Below are 25,882 nucleotides of genomic sequence, written 5' to 3' on the forward strand. Positions count from 1 at the left end.
AAGGAAAGAACATAAAAACCTATGCCTAAGAGAAAAAGACAGTAAAGCAAATCCATACATGAAATTCCCACTTCTGATTCACTTTCTTGGCTAAAATGAAATGTTTGACTGAATTTTGTTTTTTAAGAGAAAATTAACGTCTTTCTTTAATTAAGAATTTATTTCATTAAGAATTTGAAGACTATACACATTTAAATTAACTTTTAAGAATCTACCCTATAGAAAAATAACATTTATAAAAACCATTCCTCACTTATTTTATAATTGATGCTCTTCTTTTCATAAATTCTTACCTAGGAGCTAGCTAATAATTTTTATGATTACCCTCAGCTTAACAATTTCAATATAATACAGTTGTCTCTTGGTATCCACAGGGGATTGGCTCCAGGACCCCCTGCAGATACCAAAATCCACAGATGTTCAAGTCCCTCATATAAAATGACATAGTATTTGCATATAAACTATGCACATCATCCAGTATACTTTAAATCATCTCTTGACTACTTATAATAGCTAACACTAAAATGTAAATGCTATGTAAATAGTTGGTAGGCTGTATTGTGTAGGGATCAATTTTCTGGAATTTTTTAAATTATTATTTTCAATCCACGGTTGATTGAATCCATGGATGCAAAACCCACAGATAAGGAGGGCCAGTTGGATATATTCTCTTTCTGCTTTTTAAAAATAAAACTCTTTTGACAAAAAGAAAAAGATTATTTAAATATAGCCATTCTTTTATAACCGATGTAGTTGTTCTTTTTAAATATCAAATCCAATATTCAATTTAAAAGTCTGGATTTTAATCATAATTGTATTAAATTTACACTTACTGTTTTTATATTGTGGAATAAAAATTTTACTTTGGAATCTAGGAGAAGAAAATTCTGTCTATGGAAGAAAGCTAAATTAAGTAAAAGTAATTAAAAAAAAAAAAAAAGCCAAAGATGGTAGACTTGCTTTTAGAGCAATATAATTATTGATTGACATTAAATTCATATTAATATGAATTTAGCCTGGTACACTAAAAACCTTCAACTTAAAATTTTACTACTAGATAGCATCGAAACTAGAGTTGGCATGCTCCTGCCTCAAACATAAGCCAGTGAAACTTGTGAGTAATGCGGTCAGTTGGCTGCCCTTCTACACTGATCTTCCGAGACTGACACACACGATGACTTCTCTGTGAGAGAATGTGGACTCTAGTGATGGTCACGGCCAGTGTCCACACATGCTTAATGTCTTGACTGCACAAATTTGTACTAACAATTACTATCTTTGAAGAATAAAAAATGAATTATTTTAGATTTCCTGGCAATGATTTATGTTGGACTCTCCAATTCAATCCTATTTCAAGATGACTACATTATGTTCTCTGTTGCCTTGACATATTATTTTGTTTTTAGTAATAAAGCACATTATTATATTCTGTCAGTAGCATATTTTCTCAATGTAACTTTACTAATGTTTCAATCTGTCCAAGAATTTAACAATTTAAAACTCACTGAGAAGAAAAAAAACTCACCGATTACTTAAAAATGCCATTTCAATCTTAATACAAGGTACCAAAAAAAAATTAATATGTGTTTCTTACTGTGGCTGATTTCCTCTCCCCTTTAAGTAGTTTTCCAAGAATTTCATAACCATCTGTTGTGATATTTCCGGCTTCCTTGATGTCTTTTTCTATAATTTCATAGCAGTCAATGTAAATCTTTACACTTTTTGAGGTCACTACAATATGAACCTAAAAAGATCATATGTTTCCATTATAAATTTTCTACCACAAAAATATTGGCTAACTTCTGTATATTTCAGATTACAGGTTTAAAAATATGTTCTTTATGTTATTCTCATCCCAAATCAAGAGTCTTAGACTAAAATCCAAAACCAAGTTGTAATGCCAAAGTCATTTATTAACAACATCCAATCAAATGACCCACTTAACTTCTCTGTGTCTGTTTCCTTCATCCACATGTACATGCATAATTTCTTATTTTCCTAGTATGTATTCTCACTGAGATGACCAGAGATAATGTGGTAAATTAAATGACTCTGTAAACTACAAAGAACTATTCAGGTACAAGTTAATAAATCGTTAATACATTATTAGATTCAGTTCAGTACAAAGGAACTTCAAATGTCTTCCACTGATTTTGCTAAATTCAATTTTTAATTTATTTTCTAATATCAGTCCAAATAATTTGCATACCATACAGATACCTAACATTGTGAATATCAGCATGTGTCTTCTATAGAGATTCAGCTCTGGAAATCAGTAGATTCAAGATTCGATTTCTTTAGAAGTAAAGACTCTTTGTCAATTTATTTTTGTCTCATATTGAGGACATTCAGAATCTTAAGAAATCTGTTAGTACAGATAATTAATAAAACATTTGTATTTCAACAATGTAAAAAAATGGTTACAGGTGATCTTTAGTTTGTAGTTATCCTGATAGTTCCCATTTATCACAGCACAAATATTCAAGTAAGCACTTGATTATTTTGAAAAGTTTGGCTCCAAGTTAAAAGGAAAAGAAATTCCCTTAAATTCTTTGAGCCAATAAACGTAAGAATAATCCCAAGAGATTTTTTTTAAAACAGTAAATATTTTTCCACAGAGAATCACCACCAAAATAATAATTTAGTGCATCTATAATGGTAAATATTAATTAGTTACTGTATTTATAGAAGAGTGATATATACCTAACTAAACATAAACTTTAAATGCCTCCAGCAGTCATCTAATATTGAATTCAAGAAGACCACCATACAAGCATTCTCAAGATATGTATTATTCAATAAGAACTAAAACTTATTTGCTGGCTCTTGTATGAACAATCTCAGAGGCAAATATTACCAAGTATCTGAAAAAGCATAATATCCAAAGAAAAATATTTCAAAATCAAAATTCTTAATTTGTAACAAAATTATTCCAAATAACACTGGTTATTCAATGCCAACCATAAAAAAGCACATGCTAAAAACATTTTGCTACAATCTCATCTATATGTTTTATTGCATATACATACATATGGCACATGCATAATTACATTTGAGAGTGAACTCTTCATCTGTAGACCATTGTCTCAAGTATTAAAGACTGTTTCCCAACTGTTAAACATGTTGGTCATAGACCAGTAAAAAGAAGTAGGAAGACTCTTGCCAACTCATCTCCTGTCCCAAGCTCTGCCATTCCCTAAAACTTCATTTTTCATCTATTTTACTTTTTCTCACTTGGATTTATGTCATCTGTTACAATAAAATGGAGACACAAAACACTTTTCAAGAGAATTCTCAAGCAATAGCTATCTTCTATTCCCTACTCAATCTTTTAGCCAGCCTATCCCCTCTCTCCCATGAGCTCTCTGCCACCTCATTTTCACTAATTTCCTGCTATCAGAGTATTACTCATTACCTCAAGGATTAAGGGACTTCAGTTCCCATATTAGATGGAAAATAAGAGCGTCTGAAGCTTTGAATTGGTAAAGAATATAAATAGCTAATAGTGATTGAACTTAGTACTTGAATTGATGGGATACGTGACAGTAGGTTAAAAGAATGGGGTGGAGGAATGGAGGACAGAAAAGACTATAGTGAAGAGTATAGGAGAAACTAATAACAGTAACACATAATGGGAAAAAGAAGGTAAAGAACTTGAGGAGAGAACAGAGCTTGTGAGGAGAAAGAAGAGGCATTATGTAAAACCTAGGAATATTATACCTCTCTATAAAAGCAAATAAAGAAGGAAATGTCAAAAAATAATTAACTTGATTGTTTAATTAATGACTGTCACTATAGACCTCTGCAAAGTATTGTCTTTTTTTGTTCAAGTAAAATAAAGCATTCATTGAAAGTTTAAAATTAAAAAATAATAGTCCCTAAATGGTGAACAGTAGGTCTGCTAATATGACTAAATTTCTAGTATCTGCAGTGAATATGAAAGGAAAAATAAAATAGTCCTTTTTTAGCAAGTTACTCAAACGTAAGTTTAATGGGTGTATCAATGAGCCAAAAAAATTCATAAGAACTTTGCCAGATTCTATTATTAGATGAAGAGCAGTTAAGTTAATAATATTTGTCAAACTAGAATATGCTTTCCCAGTAAGGCATTTATTTTACTGAGCTTCACCTTAAAAGTCTGTAAACTGTTAAGTGGATATGCTATTATACTCAAAGATTTTTGTTTTTCCTTCATTGTTTCTTTGTCTCTCACTAATGTGCACATTGCAGCCTCTTTGAGCCCATGAAAAGAGTCCTTTGCTGTCTGTACCAAGAATCTAATTCATGAATAAGAAATACATTCCGAAAAGAAACCAAAATTCTCAGGAATAGAATCAGGAAGAAATGCAGCTAAATCTACTCAAATACATAAAACTTCTTCAATTTTCACTTGAGAATCAGATTGAACTGGAAAGATTTGTCTTCTATGCATAGAGACTAACTTTCTGAGTGCCACTCTGGAGAAGTTGTGGACCACTTGTGCAACAAGTAGTATTCCTTCTGTTAACCCAAAGGATGAAGAAATACCATTAAAAAGTCCATTCCTAACCTAGATTGTTCTCTTCATTTCTAATGTTCCAAACTTCAATATTCTCATTTGTCAATTAATCATCCTTTAAAAACCTGATAGAAAGTCTCTATTATTCTTGGATGTTGACACAAAATTTAGATCAATAAAAATAGACTATCCCCTAAGAATGCACCTTAGAATGTTAAAAAGATTTTTTTAGAGAACTCACAAGTGCGTTCATGTAAAAGTTAATCTCAAAAACACTTATCTTCATTATTTTGGTAGATAATGATAACTTTTAGACTGGCATGTTTGTAAATATACAATAAACAAGCAAGCAGAAGCAGCTTACTGGTCTCTATGAAATAATAATTCTATCAATTAAAATACAATCCATAAAAATTAAGCTTTAGAAACAAATGGCCTAAAGATTTACAATAAAATGAAAGGTAGAAAAAATAGACATACAATATTTTGTATACAATGTGATTCCAGTTTTGAGAAGATATTAGCATTAAAAATATGTCAAAATGTTAATAACAGTTATTCCTTTCGATGAGTAGAAATTTCATATTATTCTGAATTTTCTTCTTTGAGTTAATCTAATTCTCCAAAATAAGATTTTGTTTTGATTAATTTTCTATATTATTTGATGTTTATTTATTTTTATTTTTTTATTTTTCAATTACGGTTAACATTCGATACTGTATTCGTATCAGGTGTATGGCATAGTGGTTTGACATTTATGTAACTCCACAAAGTGATCCCCTCAATAACTCTAGTATCCTTTTGACACCATACATAGTTATCATAATATCATTGACTATATTCCCTGTGTCACAAAGAGTCATGAAGATGTAAAGATTTTATTTTTAAAAGACATAGCTATTTTCCTACAAATTTAAATAAATAATAAGTTATTTTAAATGTTTAAGTTATATTCTTTTTTCTATAAATAACCAGATAATCTCTTTACCTTGTGAAAACTTCCATAAAATAATGTCTTCACTTCTTCTGTGTCAAATGTAACAGTCTGCACTTCACCTCTTGTATCCTTGTTAAAGAATGATAATGTCTTGCTAGAAGCTGTAACAACACACAATTGTTATTAACACATGCATGGTATACTTTATATTAAAAGTATTAATAAATAATTCTTGTTGGGGAGGTTTCTAAAAAAACAGTAATTTCAGTTGAAATAAAATGTAATTAGAATATTTACTTACATATTTTTTAAACATTAAACATAAAAGCATATATCAAGTAAATATATACATATATTCAGAAGTTTCTTAAAGAGAAAAGAGGAGAGAAAATAATAAAAAATATGTATACATGTGCCTTAACATAAGATAAAAATCCTTACGATCTGCAATCACTCCAACTTGTGGTTTGTAGTCTCTGTCTGTGATTTGCCAAATTGCAAAGGGGTCACTAGGCGTTTCTGGGAGAAGTCTGAACAATAATATAATTGTGTATGAAGGAGGGAGTCCATTTGGGTGTAGATCTCTGTTGGATAAAACAAAATTAATTAATTAATTTTTTTCATCAGAAATAGTGAATATTTTAAATCTTTGGACCAAAATTGGCAGTATTAAAAGTCATTTATAATAATCCAGCTACATACTAGAAGGGAGAAATTTTAGGAAAGACATCAAAAGAACAAACACTAAAGATTTATTGCATAAGTAGTAATAGAATTTTTATGATCTGATAAAGTCACAAAAGACTGGGAAATTGCCAAACGGTTTTTTATCCTACTGTTAATAATGAATTTTTTCTGGATACATACATTATTATAAAACCATATTATATCTATGGATCTAATTCAATGAACCTTACCAAAGATACTTAATTTCCAATGTCAGGGGAATGAGATCATAAGTAAGATGACTTAAGGTTTTAATTTCTCCCTATCTCTTGCAGTTTTTACACTTCTAAATTCCTTCCTTGAAATAAATCAAATAATCTCCAGAAGTTCACAGGTTCCCAAAAATAAGGCCAGTAATAAGTGTTAAGGACATGTACATGTACAAATGTTTAATGGTGACAAAGGTATGTGATTCAATTAAAAGGAAATGTTTCTTGGCTCTAAGGCTATTAGACAAAAAATGTGCTTCCATATTTCCTTCCAGAATAAGTCAGTCAGTATTCAGGTGGAACCTCTGAAGGAAAATTAATGGTTTTCTGTCTGAGACCACTTAATAACACTGTTTCTGAAAGCAAGAAAAAGGCCTCGGTAATCAACTCTTAAAAGCCATCCCTCCATTAATTTTGACAGAGGACACAGAATGTCTCTTGAGGCTTCATGTCCCATACCAGTGGTACTTATGGAATGGAATGCTGCCCTGCTTCTTAAAACATATGTTCTGGGTAAGTTGACACGACATCTTTTGCATGTTAAAAATCTACTATCTTCGTAATATCCCATGTTAAAAATAATATCTTCTCCAAATTAATTCATGTCGAACCTTATCCATTTTTCTTCTTTCTCAGTTAATGAATGATTACGACAAAAAGAATTGAATTGCGTTTATGCTTTCAGTCACTAGTTCTGACTCTTGAGAGAACACAGGCTGTCGTTAGTTAAAATGTAGGTATCATACCTTGAGGTCACTGAGTGTTAAACACGGTGCATCAAGGTTCACTGAAACACTAAAACCATGAATCCATGTTGGTTGACCAAAAAAAGAGTTAGGAACTTACAGTGTAGTCAATCTACAACAATATGATCTCTGCTTTCTTAAGATAAATTAGTTTTGGTTTTAGTCTGAATGTTCCGTCAGCTTTCCCAAAGCATTTCAAATTTCAGATAGCATTTTCTGACCCTGTCTTATGTTACTGAAAGCTTTATTTCTTCTTGTTCTTTTCTCTCCATAAGTTGCCAAACACATATTTCTCAAGATTAAAATGTTTTTATTCTAATGAACAAGAAATACATATTTTGGTTCTTGTACCCAGGTGTAAACTTTCATGAAGTAAAACAACATCTAGAGCTACCCAACAGAGTGCCAGAGCATCGGCCAATAAAAACTAACTGCTGCCTTTCTGAACACAGTCAAGCCTAACTTCTGCGGTCTTTCATCTTCTGGAGGTCTGAAAATCTGGCAAGAATGCTGCTCTCGTTCTGTACTTATTCCATCCAGTGCCTCTGCACCACAGGTGGAAATGTTCAAAATAATAAGTTGCCTTCCTGTTTAAACAACCTCCCTTAGAAAAAGCAAAAGTACAATCCTAGCCCTAAATTCAAAAGGGTCAGTAATCTCAAACTGCATGAACAGGATGAGATCCTCAGGTCTAAGAGCAAGGTTTGAGTCCTAGTCTTTTGTGTGACCTGATGGAAGACACTTAACCCAACTGTAACCCAAATTTCCTTAAGTGGAAATTAAGCTAGGTCATCCATAAAGAGTCTTTTGACAATTCTAAAATTCCAGGATTCTGAGAAGTCAGCAAGGATTTCCAGAGCCTCAAAAAAAGCTTCTGGCCCATTAAAAGAAAAAGAACCTCCTATTGTCACACTTACACTGTAGGCTGATTTACAAAGGCGTTCTTCTGAAGCCTGTAAGAGGAGTGGCTGGGAAAAGACCCCGACTCCAAAGAGACTCCTTGTACAGAAGCAAAATTCTTTTCTGTCAGGTTGTATGCTTCAAGCATCTTGAAACCTTTGTATCAGGAAAGGAAATATTGAAGTGAGGTCATTTAAATTATTTTATTGTTTAAAACCTGAAATAAATTAACCCAAGGGTATAAATGCTTACCTGGTGAGGTGTAGCCATCCAAATATATGAGAGGACAACCTGCAATGCACAGTGTTCGTTAAGTACAATTCACCAACACGATATGTACAGAAAGCAACGTTGTATGTTTATCAAGTAATGAAATTATTCATGCGTTTATAAAAACTGTGCTTGGGAGAAATTGTATTATTGACCTATATTGCTCTGGTCCCATTGGAATTTTACAAAGTTCTTAAGAACAGTAAAATAGAATGAAAGGGAAAATTTTCATATGTTTTTCAATAGATTAAAGAATTTTTCACCCAGGGAATTTCAGATTTGTGTAAAGGCAGGAGACGTTTGTCCCTATCCAACCCTCTTCTCTGCCAAGCCCCTAAGCCTCATGCTGTCTACCAAGCATCATGGAACAGTGGCAGTGGGCAGTAGTTTTTTTCCCTGAGTCCCACAAAGCCAGGGATATCAGAAAGGGGTTGTCAGGACCACTGAGAGCAGACAGGAGACAGCTGCAGTTCCCTACTTATTTTCACCACCGCGGCTTCCTTCTGAGCTTCCAGGTCAGTTTTCATATTAAACCACTGACATTTTTCTACTACTATCACCTCATCAAACTTCTGAATTTTTAATATAAAGTTTAATAAGTGAAAATATAACCTTGTAAAGCATAGCCCTGCTTAGGATCAGGAGTCTAGATGAGCCACATAACTGTCTTCATAATCTAATACCCCAAGAACCAGTGCTTATGGATAGGGAGGATAAACTGACAAATAATCAATGTTTTGTCCTTCACTGTATTTTAAAAGTTGAACATGAGACCTTGGTATAATGAGAAAAATCTACATCCAAAAAAACAAATGGGAACCACATGCATTTCTATGGAGCACACATGCACGAGTCAGTTTTTTCATTGCTCCCTTGAAGCACAAATGTTGACAGAACAAATACCAATTGATTACTAATAGGGAAAACCTTCATCTCACAGAAATGTTTCTATAAATGCATTCCTAAGCTGAAGACTAATTTACTTGAATGTCACAGGCATTGGGATGGTGGGAAAGGAATATACTAAAATCCTTTATTTCCATACAAGGGATACATTACATCTTCGAAGCTAAAAATGGACTTTGACAAGCACACATTTAGCATGATCTTAATAGGAACAATGATTCATCAGGTTCTCAAGTGATTTCCCAGGATCTATTTCTGTACAGACTTAATCTCATATAGGATAGGGAATAGCCTGCTAAGTAGTCATTTTTCAAAACAAGTGAGACTATAGATCCATGTGGTCTGGAACTTACTTGATGTGGCAGTTTCACAGACAAATGTAATGAGGTTGTCCTCTATCTTCTCAAAAGATTCGAAGTCATCCACAATGAACACATGCCGTTCGCTTGGTTTGCTGGCTATATTGGCAAGCTCGTTGTACTCAACATCAGCCACACCAACTACAAAGACGCTGAACCCTGCAGAGCAGTGTTGATGGAGTGAATTACATAGCCCTTTTTTAGTCCTTTACTGTTTAAACGACTCGAAATAATGCTGTATTTTCTCAGTGTGTGCAGCAAATCCTTGTCATTAATAAACTTTGTTTCATGAATATGTACTTATTCCAGGTCTTCCTATTTTCTAGCTTATAAAATTCAATTCATTGGATTTCCTACAATAAAAGGCTAACAATTAAAAGACAAACATTTTAACAGCAGCAAACAACATGGTGCCTATACTCTTCCATGGATCCACAGTCCTAACATACCCATGAATTCTGCAGCATTCTTAGGCATCATTAACATTTTAAGCCAGTATGACTCAGAAAGAAAGAATGGGCTCATTCTAAAATTTGATTCTCGAAACTGATTTTCTCAACAAACTCAGGGTCAAAGACAGCATTTTGGTCACTTTTAAAATGGAGTCTACAATTCTCACTGACAATAAACTTTCATTTATTTAGGTTAATACAAATAAACAAAGTTTTCACTCCAAAAGCTTAATTTGACTATAAAAAATAAACTATATAAGGAATTAGGCATATCTAAATAAGGTAACTTGAGGAGTAAGCATTCATAATCCCAATTTAAATCAGCTAGGAGCACAAAATATCCTGAAATCTGCTCAAAGTACATTACATATTAGCAGTGATTTATAAAAAGATGAGTCAAATTCCCTGTAACAAAGTACTTTGCAATACTACAATAGATAATACATAGCATAGAATTTTCTCTAAAATATATCCATCTTAGATCCTGGCTAGGGGCGGGGGTGAGGGTTAATGCAGGTACTGAAAAGACCTAGTTTCATCTCTGCTAATCCCAAATCACTGGTCCAAAGGGCAGTGCTGCCAGGAGGCTGTTGGGATGCTTGGATGTCCATATCTACCACAAAGACATGTCACTAAGGTCTGGCTGCTCCTCATCTGCAGTATAGCTTTCAGCAATCTGCTTTGGGCCTGCATTTGCAAGGCCATGCTCAAGTGAAGGCTGCCCTATGTCTCCCCTTACACAGGAAGCAGCGTCAAGACTCACTTCTACTACGGCAGGAAGCCTGCTCTAGGATCATCCCATCATTGCATTTCATAGCCACCCGGCCACCGCAGGGAAATCTGGTTTGCTCTTTGACAGCCCTTGAGTCACATCTTATATAAAAACTACACCATGTTATTTCTGAGCAATTACCAAACCATTCCACAATTAAATATAATTTAGGGTATGGAGTACAGATTAAACAGGAACAATGAAGTAAAATCAGCAATTCTCGGATTTTCGCACTAATTCCTGAACATTTAAAACCATTAAAATGCTGAGTGCAATCACTAGGCATCAAATTCATTCTGGAGTTTACCTGACTGCTGGATGATCAAAGCTGCCTTCTTGACCTCATCCTGTGACCGACCGTCTGTGACCACAACCAGCACCTTGGGGACATTCTTCCTCATGCCACTCTCCCAGGTCAAGACCTTTTCCTTGATAAACGTGAGAGCCTTACCTATAGAGTGTGTCATGGAACATTTTAGTATCATCTCAGTGCAAACTATTCAAATGCCACTTGTCACATCCAAATGATAAGAATTTGAATATTAGAGTGAAATGGTATACTCAGTTCTACCATTCCAAATGCTTGGAAGAGTGAACGTCTATGTATACTCTGATTAATTGTACCTGTTCTTGTGTTTCCTCCTCTGTACCTAATATTCTGGAGAGCCCCAAGGGCTAGGGCTTTGTCATTGTATGTGTTCAGCTTGAACTCAGACTTGACCTCATCGCTGTACTGTACAAAGGACACCTGAAAAAAAAATGTGATTTGGCAATGAGGGTATGTAATCTCTTTTTATATTTTAATTTTCCAGTGATTCCTCTAGCTGCAGAATGGGAAAAAGAAGTGTTTCAGATCCAACAAAATTATAAGCTTTTTATAGCTAGTAATAACACTGACTACTGTTATCTCATTAAATTCTCTAATTTCTAATCTTCAATCAAATTAATAATTGATACTGAAATGTAAATATACTGTATTCATGTAGCACCTTTCTCTAGGACAGGAAGGGATGGGTAAAACTGGGGAGCAGTGAGGTTCCAAAATTAGAAATGAGAACACGCCATCTTAAATTCAAACGTTGACTAAAAAACTAGTTCTTGGTCAACTGCTCTTTCTGACTACATCCATTCTTCATGGCAATACAAAAGTGTTACATGTGTGATAATAATCAGCACTCATCGCAAATTTAGTGGCAGTGTGATTTAGTGGAGAGTGCAGACTTTGTAGTCAGGACATTGGACTACAATCCTAGCTCTGCCAATTAACAGCCATGTGATATTGGGCAAGTTTCCAACATCTCCAAGTTTGGGCTTCCTCATCAGTAAAATGGAGATAATTATACTTACTTTCTATCCTTGTTTTAAGGACTAGTAATCATGTATACAAAGTACCTGGCAAATAGAAGTCAATAAAATATGATAATTATTTTTTATTTTTTATTAGATATCTTAAATTTCTAAAAGGATGAAAAATGACTTAGTTGTTCACATATTAAATTGAGAATATAACTAGCCTGACTCTATTCTGTACTCTTTTGGGTTGGAACAATATCCACAGGGTAATTTGGGGATTTGAAATTTAGTACATTCCATAAAGTACTCTTCCATAAAAGAAGACATGATTTGTTTGTGGTTTATGTCAAAATATCTTATTTTCATAATGCTTCTAAAGATGCCACATGAAAAAGTAAAAGTGCCAACATAAAAGAGAAAACTCAGCAAGAGGAATGGGGAAGGAAAGAAGAGAATTCAAAAGAATAATAATACAATATAGTCTCTTGCTTTAAGGAGTCAATGATCTAGACAAAAGAGAGGCATACAAACAATGACAATATAAAGTGATACTTGCTGTGACAGTAATATAGATGAATCCTTCAGGAGCAAGGAATGTCAAAAGCCATCAAGGAAGCCTCTCCAGAAAGAGTGGAATTTGAAGTGGGTCTTCAAGATTGCAGAATCCAAGAAGTAGCTAATAATAACTTTAATCATATTCACAGGGAGGTCTGGGAAGTTCCCCCCAAAAAAGTTTAGAGCCCCTGGCCCTGAGTGTTCAGTTTATGTGTATATCGAGATTAGTGGAGGAGATTCTCAGCTTTACAGTTAAGTTACTACTAAATGATGAATTACTTTTTGAGGTCCCTCATACTTTCATGGAAAGATAAACTTCTCTAAGTTCCTACTCAAGTAAAACAAATACTTTTGGAGTAATTCTACAACAAAATAATTGGTAGTTATTTTGGGAAAACAAATAATACACCCTTACAGTCAATAATGGCTATTCTTCTCGTCAAGGTAATATTGCAATGCCACGAAGAGAGGGCAGCAGGGCTCTACACACCCATTTCTGTCACTATTCATCACTGACTCTTCTGACTTAACAGAGTGTGACAATCACAGTGCATTAATTTCCAGAACATTAGATGACCTTTTATGGAAATGTATCATTGTCAGAGTTTTAAACAGGAAGTTAGAGTCAGAATCCCCTAAATTCTCTGACAGGAATGTTATCTAGGCAAAGAGAATACCAAGGGGAATATTTATTTTTCCATTTATCATTTATACCCACCCCCTTCTCAAAAATACATGTGTAATGAAAATGGCAAATAACAAAACTCAAAATGGAATTTATACTGAAAAGTCTTTCTACATAAAATGAAAAGTTAAAAGGAGATAGCAACACATTACAAATGAATAGCCACCTACGAATTCAGCACCCACCTGAATTCCAGCAGGACTGATTTCATCAAAGGCTCCCACAGTATTGAAGATGAACTTTACGACTTTGTTAAAATTATCATCCCCAATACTCCAGGAAGCATCAGTCAAGAATACAATATCTGCTTTGGCCCCTTTGCATACTGAGGGAAAAAAAACAGAGGAAGCCCCAAATCTCATGAATTCTTTTATTCAAGTAAAATTACATAACTGAGAAATACAATCTAACACCTCATTACACAAACTAAGGGCAAGCAGCACTAGCGTTGCCTGGGAAGGTTAGAAACACAGAACCCTGGGCGCTACCCCAGAGTTCCTGAACCACACAAGAAAAGCCCCAGATGATTCCTATGACCGATACAATGAGAGGTACCAGTCTAACTGGCCCTCAGTTTTTGCTCTGGAATTGCTTCCTCTGTTTAGATCCATAATGCAAGTATCCATTCTTTCTTCATGGAATGCTTCAAGTGGTTTCAGATAATAAATATGGAGGAAATCAAATGAAAAGCAATGATGTTCAGAATTTAAGAATACTCATCAGTGGATTTGGAGATTTTGTACATAATTATCAAAGATTTGGTGCAAATAAATGATCTTTTAATTTTAAAGTAGGCCACTAGAATCTTATGGAAGGGAAGGAATAAAATAAATATCTTTAATTTGAATCTTCAGACTTGGAGACTGAAAAAAAAAAATACTAAAAGTAAAATTTAACATCTTTGTGTTTAAAAACTTAGCATGTAGAATGTACAACACCAGGAGTGAACCAGAATGTGAACTTGGGGTGACAACAATGCGTCAATATAGGCTCACACATTGTAACATGTACCACTCTGGCAGGGGATGCTGATACTGGGGGAGGCTGTGCGCATGAGGGTGCAGGGTATACGTGGGAACATTATGTAATTTCCGCTCAATTTTTCTATGGACTTCAGACTGCTCTAAAAAATAAAGCCTATTTTTTAAAAAAAATCAATGTGTTTTTTAAGCCAAGATTTTACTGAGCTTCTTTCAAGTTTAATTTTCAAAAACCCATCATTATTTTACAGCCAAAAAGGTTCACAGTGCCTATGGATGCCAGCAGCCCACAGAAAGAAAAGCCCACCAGGGACCACATAAAGTATCACTTGACGTTAATCTGCAAAATTGAGGAAACAGAGCTCTAACTGAAGAGCTAGAGTAGTTTAAGACTGATTTTATTCACACTAAAATGTGCTTGGAGGGAGAGAGGAAGAAATTACTGGTAATCTTTTCTTTTAATCTAAAAACTCTTCAGGAAGAATAATAAATCAGAAATGTTCTATACCAACCATAAATGAAGTACAGCCTGCATAACTAAGAGGCTATAAATCCCTCTCAACTGAATGTATTGCCAAGTAGCTGTACTTACCTTCCCGGGCGGGTGGAATTGTGGGAGGGGGAGGAGGTGTGGGTGGCTCTGTAGGGGCTTCTGTTGGTTTTACGGCTAGAATTAAAAAATAATAATTAGAAAAACACAACGTGCACATTTCATATCACGGCAAGTAAATGTTAAGAGTAATTTAAATCCTTGATAATGAATCAAGTCTCATTGGCGGGGACATACTGGGAATTCTGTTTTATCCAAATTTAGTATCATTGGTAGTAATTCAACATTGACTACTCAGCTGCATAAAGCAAAGCCAAGATTCAAAGGGTCATTATAAGGCCTGCTGATAGGATCAAATGAGTAAAAGTCATTAATATAGAGGTCTATCACTTTCTCACTATTAACTAGAGCCACATCTTCCTCCTTTAGCCCTTTTCTTAAAATAAGACCAATTCTATAACAGAGGAAACATGAACTTGCTGCAGATAAAGGTCCCGAACTGACCATAGGCTCCGCCTTCAGGAACAAGCCATCATTATTGCCCCTAGAGAGAAGTGCCAACACAGGAGTCGCTTAAGCCTCCCACACCCAGAGCATTCTATTTTGAAGCCTTACAGAGACTTTCCAGATTACTCAAAAACTTACTGGTGTGTTCTTTGACAGGAACGCCTGGTCCTTCAAGGTTTGGTGTCTGCACAAAAACAGTGACTCCATAATCCGTGTCTGGTGAAAGGTCAGTGAAGCAGTGACTGGTTTCTGACCCACGCACTGTAATTTCTTGTCCTCTAGTTCCTGATTATGACAACAAAGAAGATAAAACTTCAATTATATTTAAAGATATTTTTATACATAATTTTTAAAATAAAATGGCATCTTCTTTACTGAAGTTTAAGATGTTGCTACTAAGTACTCCAGTTTTTTTGTTTTTGTTTTTTGTTTTTTTCACACATACCATCTGCAGGGCTTAGTTTTAGCCTGTAGGATGTGGCTGCCCGGTGAGGTGACCATTTAACACAGAACGTATTCCACCCAACCTGGTAAGTTTTCAGATCTGTCACATTTAAATACACTACAAAATAAAGAAAGAAAGATATAAATTTGTTTTGTAAATAAAGGCAAAAAAAAAGCATAATTTTAATCATAACACAATTTTAAAGTATCTACTATAGCTGAAAAAAAAGTCTAAAATCTTGCTTTTTATAAGAAACCTATATGAAATATACATGAAAATGCACAAAATCAAAATAGATCTCCCTTTCTGTGACTGATTTTTGAGGGGGGAAAAATCCACATAGTCCTTCTCAATACTACAAATGTCAAAGAAATCTGATGGATGATACTAAGAAATTTTTCTGAAAGGCTATCTACTAAGTCCTTAAATCATTATTAAAGCATTGGTGACAACAAAATCTATCTGGGCTGAATGAATAATCATGGCATCCCCATGAAGACTTTCAATTAAATCAATGTATTTAGGTAATATATATTTTAACATCCAATGTCAAGAAAAACTATAAAAATGTAATGGTCATCCTCTTTCTTCCATCTTGGATCCTGTGGTAGCCCACTAGGAACAAGACTTCTAAAAAGACAAATATGTCTGGAATGCCATGGTCCAAGGCCATCTTTGGAGGCTGTAAGTGGGGTCTCCAGAAGCAGAGGAAGCACACAGCTCTTCTTAAAACTGAAGGTGTTTATGCTCAAGATGAAACTGAATTCTACCTAGGCAAGAGATGTGCTTGTGTGTACAAGCCAAAGATCAACGCAAGTGATTCTTGGTGGCAAACCAAATAAAACCAGAGTCATCTGGGGAAAGGTAACAGTGACATGGTTCATGGCAAATTCCAAAGCAACCTTCCTGCTAAAGCCATGGGACACAGAATCCATGTAATGCTGTATCCCTCAAGGATATAAACTTATTGAAAAGTAAATACATAAAAGTGGATTTGTTAAAAAAAAAAATGACATAGCATGCCAAATCATTTATGAATGAAATTATAATTTCTGTTATTTTTATCTTTCAAAATTCAAAATATAATATTTTATGTCAACTAAACACATCTCATTATATACATATTTGTATACTCAATTATATTACTTATATTTATTTGTTTATCTGAACACAAAAGAGCCAACTACTTAATGCTGAGGAAGTATGCATATTTTTAAAAGAGATAAAATTAAAACAAGCCGACCCAGTACTTTGTACTACGCTCTTTCTTAGGACTATTCAAAGATTCATAACTCACATGTAGTGCCTTGATCCGTCAAGGGGACGCTGAGCCCAGAATCATACTGAGCATAAACATTCACGTCATAGGTGGTGCTGGGATTGAGATTGTGTAACGTGTATGATGTCATTTCTCCAACAAAGACTTCCATAGGCTCATCGGAACCTTTAATAACAATCACAAAAATACAAAGAAATATGCTAACACTAATCTCAAATTTTTCTTAAAATCAAATGCCTTAACGTATACTCAAATAAGAATATAAACACCATTAATTTCATAATCCTTTATACATTTGTTCACTATACCACATTCCACATTATATGGTGAATACCAAACTATAAGCAGAAACTGGATTCTTTATCTTCTGATTCTCAAAGCATAGCATAGTCCCTAAAACATAGCAGGTGTTTTTTCTTTCATTTATTAATCATGCAATCAACTACTCTACACTCTCAAGCTTCTTCTCTAAGTCCTGCTTTGCCAGCACAGTGCTCTTGCACACAACAGGCGCTCACTTTATATTTTTCAGTGTGTCTTAGATATGATTTAAGAACATCTGCCTTGGACCTCATTCCATAAGTTTAGTGACTAAAGGTCCTCAGTTACCAACACCTCCTCCCCCTCTAAGTTCTCTCTCCATTCCTTACACAGGCTCATCTTTCCTTTCTTGTGCCTTCTCTCCTTTATTTTTTTCTAGGAAAAGTTTCTGGGAAATTTCAGTAAGTTCACACTCTTCTTGAGTGCATGGAAGATGACTTAACTAATTTTATATAAAGAATACTTTTCTAAGCATGTAAACAGAATATAGAAACAAAGATAGCAAATAATTTAATCAAGGAGATATTCATTTAGGTGAACATATCAATGGGAAGTTGAAAGTAAGCATGTCATGAATAAACTAAAATTTATATGCTCAAAGTGGAATAACATCTTGACATAATGGGAAAAATACAGAAGTTTATATTGATTAAATATGTCTTATTTCATAATCATAATAAAACATAAGATGTCTGAACACAAACACCTTGTATTTGTGTGATTTTATGGTCCAGATCAAACTTTTAGTCACGCAAATTAATGAGAATTTCACTTACACCAATAGTAACAATGATACCATAAACTCTTCAATGTCCTTCTATAATAATAAAGATGCTTCCTTACCCACTGGCTTATACACAATTTTATATCCAAGAACTGGAGAAGGTGAAGGATCCCAGGATACTCTGAATCTTGTATACCATTCATCAGAGATGTGTATGTTCTGAGGTGGAAGTAGTCCCACTAAAATATATATTGGTACACATTACTGACCTTTCATTGACATACAGAGAAAGCATACAACTTGATGAGTATTAATTATGAGTATTGATAGTGTAGCCCCATGAAAGAAATTTAATAATATCCCCAAATTTCCTTATCCAGAAAATTAAAAGTATTAAAATGTTCAACATAGAGCTTAGTAGTTTTTTTAAAACTACTATAAAAATAATGTTCTTTCCCAATACAACTCTATTCTCCACCAACATAACCCAGAGTAAATTCTCAAGTCTTCAGAGGCATTACCTCCAACTCTGAAAATTAGTGCTATTAGGCTGTATGTTAAGTAGTTGCTAAGTTATTATTCATAGCATTACACAAATAAGGATTTCAACCTGAAAAATTTTTTCACAATAGAAACTAGAAATGGCTTTGGGCCTTCTAGAAAATTCAATAACTATGAAAGATATTTTAATATATTTTGATATGCACAAAATTATGAAATGCTATTTCCCCCAGAAAAGTATCAAAATATATTCTAAAACCTAAAAGAAAGTAAAAAAAATAAGAAGCTGTTAATTAAAATCATCTTGACTTTAAATTAAAATCCCTAAACTAAGTATCCATTGACTCAGTCCTAAAGACAATGAGTATGAATAAACATATAAATTCCCAGCCTTTAGAGACTGAGCTCAAACAACTCTACTTCTGCTTTTCTCTTAAGAGCAAATTCTGTAATGCTGTCAAGGTTATTTAAGCACAAAAAAGAGTTTGAGCAACTGAGTGTAGTAAAGATCTTGAAATTATAAGTGAATTTTTGCTGAATAAAATGGGAAAAGGGAATGCCAATATTTGCCAGTAATCGAAACCAGGTCTATAGCTTAACACACCTTTATGCTAAAGCAGTGGCTTTCAAACTTGGCTGCACCTTAGAACATCGGCAGGTCCAGGCTACACCTCAGACCAGTTACATCAGTATCTCTGGGGGTGGCACCCAGGCATCGCAATTTTTAAAGCTTCTCAGGTGATTCTAATGAACAACCAAACTGGAGAAACTGCTCTAAACCATAAGAAATTGCTAACAGTATAGGCTAGATAAGGAGCTTGAACACTGGTAATTGTTCCTAAATTACTTGGTACAATAGAAAAATATACATATTTTTAAAAGTTACATTTGTAAGATAAAAGATAAATGCTAATTATTGCATTTATTTATGACTTAAGATTCTATCATAGTGAAGTGTTTTTCGCTGATATTAAGTTGACTGAGTTAATAGCTACAACTTTAACTGATACCACACAAATTAAACCATTATTCAGAGAATAAGCAATGGTTTTCCAAAAGAGAAATAAACTACCTCAAGAAAAGCAAAATATGCAGATTTTTGTTCCCTTTTCCTTCTTTTAATGGGCCTTTCAACAGTTAAAAGACAAATTCTGTTTTTATATTATTTTGACAAAATTCAATGTCTAATATAAAGATTAACCTTAACCCAGTGTTAATGTAGTATTTGAGATGCATTTGCAAAGGTAAAATTTAAGGGTTATAAAAGATATAAGACATTTACCAGTCCTTCCGTTTCCTATCAGATGGCCACCATCTCCGTCTTCATAAACAGCAATTACAGTAATTTTATATGGGGTATCAGATTGCAGGGGCTGTAGTATTACATTGTTTCTTCTGCCTGGGACTGTGGTCTGCAGGGGAAGTTAAATTATAAATTTATTATCAGCTAGAGGACTTCCAGATCAAAAGACAATATTATTTTATGTATTCCCAAAACAGCACATTTTCTTCATATTTTCTCTTTGTTGCACAAAGCTCATAGCAAGGCAAATGATCTACACTGCCTGTGTGCAGCATGGGAGAATGGTTTTAGAGTCAGATGGATCTGGGCTCAAATCCGGGATTAGCCATTTACCAGCCTTGAGATTTAACATCCCTGAAGGAAGTAGTGGGCATTTACAGATGCAACAATGCCGCAGTACCCATTACTGAGTACTGCAGCACTCAGTAGCACCCTTATTTCCCTCGTCTCTCATTCTTACTTGTTACATTTTCATGTAGTCCTTTGACAAACATGTAACTAGTACCCACTGTGAGCCAGGCATGGTACTAGCTACTAGGAATCCCTTGGTAAGGGTTTCTGCCCTCAGGAGTATCAGTTTGGCTGGTACTAATTAGGTAAGAAGATGAAAACGAATAAATAGAAAATACATTTAACTACTTCTACAAAGAGGAAATGATCAGAAAGATCTCTTTCAATCTCTCTGTCAATCCTAAACTTTACTTCTATAAACAATGTGAATCACTTATGCTAATGATTCCCAGAGTAGAGTTCCTTGGTCACAAATGGTGAACTGGGGGAAGAAATTATATTTTTACTCTTTTCAGAAAGTGAAGAGAAAATGCATATTTATACATGAGAAGGCTGAGTGAACACTAAAGCATGAATTTCTTTGCTTTGGCAAACTAAGTGTGGCAATACTGCTTTTATAATTTTGATAGGGAATACTAAATGGCAGTTACATGTGTTTCTTATTAATAAAATGGACGTTCGAATTAAAGCTTAGTATATCAAGTTCAAGTAGATAAAACATAAGAATAATGGAATGATCAAAGAGGATGTATTTGGCAAAATGGTTGCAAACCACAGACCTAACTGTATGACAATCAACATTTTGTGTAATCTTCCACTAAACTAGCACATCAATTAACCACTAAATTTTAAAGAAAGTGCTGAGTTTTTCCATTCATAACAAATGGTTATGCATAGCGAGGGCTATGAGGAAGCTACAAGAAAACCTGAATCTGGTTCTGGAGAGACAAAATATGATGCTCAAACAATCTGATGCAAATTAATATTACAGTATGTATGTTCCAAAACCAATGTGTACTAAAAAATGTTAAACTTAGAAAAAAAAAGAGAGATCAATTAGCACTGAACTATTTAAGATAAATCTTGTAAAGAAATTAGATTTAAAGAAAGGGTAAGATTTGAAAAGTCACAGCATTTGAACATTGATTTAGTTAGGTCAGAATAATTGGTATCACATTTTACTAGACTAATTCCTAAAGTTTAATTAAGTGATTAGAAATATGCATTTCAAGAAATAAGACAGTTTTTCAATCTATCTTTAGAATAGAAATGAGCTCTAGGGGCATTGATTTTCTGTAGTGTGGAAGGCCATACTAGGCACATTCGGGTGGTTCCAATATCATGTCAGAGAAAGTCATATAGAATGTAACCATCACACAAGAGTCAAGGACTCAACTGCAATCCCATCACACTCCGAAAAAAGAAAACTTAATTTCACCCTCCAACTAGGTCAGAAATTATAAAATGCTCAAATATAAATGAGAATCAGACTCACATATTCATCAATTGGATCACCAATGGTAGGAGAATAAATGATCCTGTATTGATGAACTGGCCCATCAGCATGATCCCAGGCCACAGACAGGCTGTTGGTTGTCTCCCCAAAGACTCTCAGATTTCTTGGTCCACTTCGTGGTACTAAATAAATAAAATACAATAGAGTTATTTACCTGCCTGTGAGTATGATAGACATGGGGGTGGAGGGAGGGGTATAAAAGAAAAATTCTTTTACTCAAGTTGGATTAAGAAAGTTACTTGCAGGTATTTCGCCATTAACTAGGGTGTTTACTCCCTATGATAAAACACACATCTTCCATGGTTTTAATGTGAAAACGTAAATAGTAAAAAGTGCTGCATTTCAAAGCTATGGTTACATGCTGAACTTCAGGGGCACAGAACTAGGTTTGAACCTAAATGTACACACTGGGAAAGAAAGGCATTATTTTAACCACTATAATGTGGTTAAACACATTATAACAGTTAATGTGTTTGATGAAAAATAGAGGCCAAGTCCTCACATTTGCAAAGTACCCATTTGGCGAGAACATCCACTGAAGGGCAGAAAAGGGGAAGAAACCCCTTCTTAACTTAGATCCCTATTGAGAATATGACCAAATAAAGTTCACTCAGCACAAAGGGCAGTCAGGGACCCAAAGCTTTAGCCTGGAGTATGAATGAGGAGGAGCCCAGGCAGAACCACACGCCCAGGTGTACCCTCACTTGCACTAAGGTGGAGAAAGCTCTCACCATCCACCTTCCACTCCTCACTCAGTCAGATAAGCCCTGCCATTTGAGTTACAAGGGAATAGATGGAGAAAGGATTTCTGCCTCACATGTTCGGCCCTGGGCGGGGCTGGGATTCCCCTCTCCGTCGGAGTAGAGAGCCACAATGTTCACAGAATAGGGTGTGTCTGGAATCAGCCGCTCCAGCTGCACCGTGCGGGTATTTCCTGGCACCACAATCTGGAGAGGAGAAAATGCCAGATTCTGCCTGATGACAACCCAGATGCTTACCAAGTCTTTTATTAGTCAGCATAAGAACTTTGATAATAAAAGGCTGAGCCCAGACATGTCAAAAGCCAACTACTGTTTCCTCATGACATCTACCCAGCCTACACCATTGGATGCAATTTATCCTCAGAAATTACCCACCCCCAAAAGGTTAGTTCACACTTGACCTTAATCACTTCAATTATCTTCCATTTATGTGTATTGTAAAGATTCTCGAATATAACATACAGGGTTCGTGATAATTACCCAAAGAACATCCTGAATGTTAGTACACATAAAAGAAGATACTTCTATCTACATTGCTAGGGGAGAGATTTTTATATTAAAATAAAGAGCAACTTTATACAATGAATACAGGCAAATTTGTCTGAATATGTCCTACCATATACAGGGACATGTAAATCAATATTCTTACAGAACACATGTATTGCTCATCATTTGTTTATCATTGTTCATCGTTACTGTTTATTTTTAAAAAGACTTGTAAATAAAGTTAGTATATAAATTTACTTTTCCTTAGGTGTTCTGATTCTGTCCTTATTCAAATCAATAATTTCTGATTTCCAAATTATTAGTCTACTTACAAAGCTGAATAGTATTATGAATTGAAGTTAGATTGGGCAATTTGTACAAGCCAGTGAAGCCCACACTATAAGAGAGTTTAACAATAAAAGTATTTGTACTTTACAATAAAAGCCCATGTTGACAAGATTAAGCAATGATTTGTATTTATTACTGGAGTTTTTAACTCACATAGCTAATTTGCATTTTCCCAAAATTTACTTTTGCTAACTAATCTTATAGTTGATACACCTGTCTTAATTCATCAAAACCTATCATTTAATCATTATACTCTGGCATGTTTGTGGTTTGCATTCTCATAGGCTACCTAACATGACATAAACAAAAGTCTACGTTCATCAGGAAGTGGAGTTTCTCTGAGACTCGGTGCCATACTAACAACTGGCTTATAATTCTGGGCCAGCAGCCAGGGCAGGAGGCGCAGTAGAATCTCTAAAATTCATTTGCTGAGCTCCAAGATGACAAAATCACTTACAGATTCCGAGGGTCTCGTGCCAGCCACAGGAGAATACACAATGCGATACTGCTGCACAGGCCCAGGGGCAGGATCCCAGCGAACATCGAGGCTGTTTGGTGTGGGATTGTACACTTGGACGTTTCTTGCCAATCCTCTCACCACTGAGGAAGGAAAGCCAACACACTTTTCTTAAGTCTGTTTATACATGCAGAGCTTTTGTTATCACTTTTCCAGAACTTACACTCTGCAGAAGGATAAAATGCTATCCTCCTTAAACTTCTAATTATCAACATACAAAAGCAGATGTAAAGTCTCCAAATCCAAATTTACCCGCTGTTAGCCAATTATGGCCTTTGTCTATATGGAAGCAAAATTGTCGCCAATAAAAACAAACTAGTAAAAGTAGTAATACGATTGGCCACAAAGGATCAAGGGATGAAAAACTGGAAAAGAAGCTTCAGTTTTACAACACATGTAATGGAGGGACAGGAGGAATTTTATAATCTCTGCCTTCTAAGTAAAAACTAACAGCAGCTATGAGCCCATCTAATTCAGTCAGCCAGTTTCAATCATTTATTCTTTATTCATTCCTCCTTCCTTCAACAAATAACTACTGAATGTCTTCTCCAATTAAAATTAAAGACAAAAGAAGGAATAAATAAATAAGATTCTCAGTTCTCAATTAACTGCCCAATAAAGACTTTAAAAAAATTAAATCCACATATTAACTCCAAACTCTAGTTTAGCCAATAACATCATATTTCTAGACATTAATCTTTGTCCAAAAGAAACCATCCATAGTTGCTTCTTTTTATCCATCACCAAGTATATTTCTGAAGCCAAAGAAATGTTCATAAGCATGCACAAAAGCCTTTAAGCAATAGTACAAAGAATGGCAAAAACACTATAAACTGGTAATGGCAAATGAAAGCATATGGATTTTTAATGCCAAAAAGTACTTTTTCAGCAAACCAGAGAAATATGCAATCAAGTAACGTGATAAACAAATTTCAAAATTCGCACTATGAGAGCCAACTACAAAAGACTGCTTCACACAAATTTATAAAGTACAAAACAAAGCTCAATGAATTTTTGTCAGTGAGAGAGAATAACCGAAATAGCATATTAATGATTATATACACATTTATAAATCTTGAAATTATCATTCCAGAAGACAAATGTCATTATAAATTTTTTATTTCCTACACTAAAATAGTAACAGTTGGTGGTGTTTAGGAGGTGAATTACATTTAATTTTTATGTCTTTGTTCTATCATTCTAAATTTTTAAAATTTACTTTAATGGGCCTATATGACCTTTATCATGAAAAGCTAAATTTATAATGAAAAGGCTAGATTTCTCTGCCTTCTTCCTTACATGTCCTTCCAGTATCTGATGAGCGTCCTCCATCACCTTCAGTATAAACAGGAACCACCGTAACAGTGTATGGTGTATCTGGCTGCAGGTTCCTAAGAATGGCATAATTGGTATTCCCAGGGACTGGTACCTAAAGATTTCAATAAAATATAAAGCACTTGATTTGAAAAACTTGTAAAAAAAAAAAATAATAATACTTCCAACAATATAGTACTCAAAATACTAACTCAAGACCAAGTCAAGAAGCAAGCTCTGTAATATTAGTATATAGTAATGTGCCCCCATATGAACTGTTACAGAGGTTATAAAGACTTCTCTAGATCCCTACACTCACACTAGGCTCCCCCTTTAGAACTTCCTAGAATGCTTACTTCCTCCAGCTCCAACCCTCCTCAATCCCCTTATCACCCAGGCACTAAAGCTCCAAGCTATTATCCTCTGTAAGTTCTATCAAATAAATATGAACGTCTTCAGTACTAAAATAAATCAGTTAACTCTTCCAGCTCCAGTTTTTAAATCATTTAGTTTAAACAAACATGCATTTTTCACTAAGGAAATAATTACCAGTTCCTCTGGACCACCTGCTGTTGGTGCATAGAAGAGCTTGTACTGACGAGGATTACCCTCTGCGTGGTCCCAGCGAACATTCAAGGTACTGGTAGAAGGGTCATATACTCTTAGGTTCTTCACAGTATTCAGAGGTTCTGGAACACAGAAAAATCACATCATGGTGTGATCCTAACCAA

The 25,882-nt window shown here is 34.6% G+C and overlaps 1 protein-coding gene and 1 pseudogene across 3 annotated transcripts in view; one reads left to right on the forward strand and one right to left on the reverse strand.

The window, feature by feature from the left end:
- Nucleotides 1–25,882, reverse strand: part of COL12A1 (collagen type XII alpha 1 chain) — a 109,211-nt gene that overhangs the window by 21,447 nt on the left and 61,882 nt on the right. For all 3 annotated transcript variants that reach the window (XM_016141684.2, XM_036219481.1, XM_036219479.1), the window contains 20 exons: nt 25,701–25,840; nt 25,137–25,266; nt 23,778–23,920; nt 22,543–22,672; nt 21,705–21,847; nt 19,898–20,027; nt 18,234–18,353; nt 17,088–17,234; nt 15,791–15,907; nt 15,484–15,630; nt 14,881–14,955; nt 13,494–13,633; nt 11,400–11,523; nt 11,083–11,226; nt 9,546–9,710; nt 8,269–8,307; nt 8,034–8,172; nt 5,877–6,019; nt 5,487–5,596; nt 1,595–1,744 (listed from right to left, as the gene is read on the reverse strand). In XM_016141684.2, the coding sequence (XP_015997170.2) occupies nt 1,595–1,744; nt 5,487–5,596; nt 5,877–6,019; nt 8,034–8,172; nt 8,269–8,307; nt 9,546–9,710; nt 11,083–11,226; nt 11,400–11,523; nt 13,494–13,633; nt 14,881–14,955; nt 15,484–15,630; nt 15,791–15,907; nt 17,088–17,234; nt 18,234–18,353; nt 19,898–20,027; nt 21,705–21,847; nt 22,543–22,672; nt 23,778–23,920; nt 25,137–25,266; nt 25,701–25,840 (2,576 nt within the window). The remainder of the gene's footprint in view (nt 1–1,594; nt 1,745–5,486; nt 5,597–5,876; nt 6,020–8,033; nt 8,173–8,268; nt 8,308–9,545; nt 9,711–11,082; nt 11,227–11,399; nt 11,524–13,493; nt 13,634–14,880; nt 14,956–15,483; nt 15,631–15,790; nt 15,908–17,087; nt 17,235–18,233; nt 18,354–19,897; nt 20,028–21,704; nt 21,848–22,542; nt 22,673–23,777; nt 23,921–25,136; nt 25,267–25,700; nt 25,841–25,882) is intronic.
- Nucleotides 16,435–16,752, forward strand: LOC118601684 (annotated as a pseudogene).

The sequence above is a fragment of the Rousettus aegyptiacus genome, unplaced genomic scaffold (assembly GCF_014176215.1).
Source record: "Rousettus aegyptiacus isolate mRouAeg1 unplaced genomic scaffold, mRouAeg1.p scaffold_m13_p_1, whole genome shotgun sequence".
In the NCBI taxonomy this organism is placed as follows: domain Eukaryota; kingdom Metazoa; phylum Chordata; class Mammalia; order Chiroptera; family Pteropodidae; genus Rousettus; species Rousettus aegyptiacus.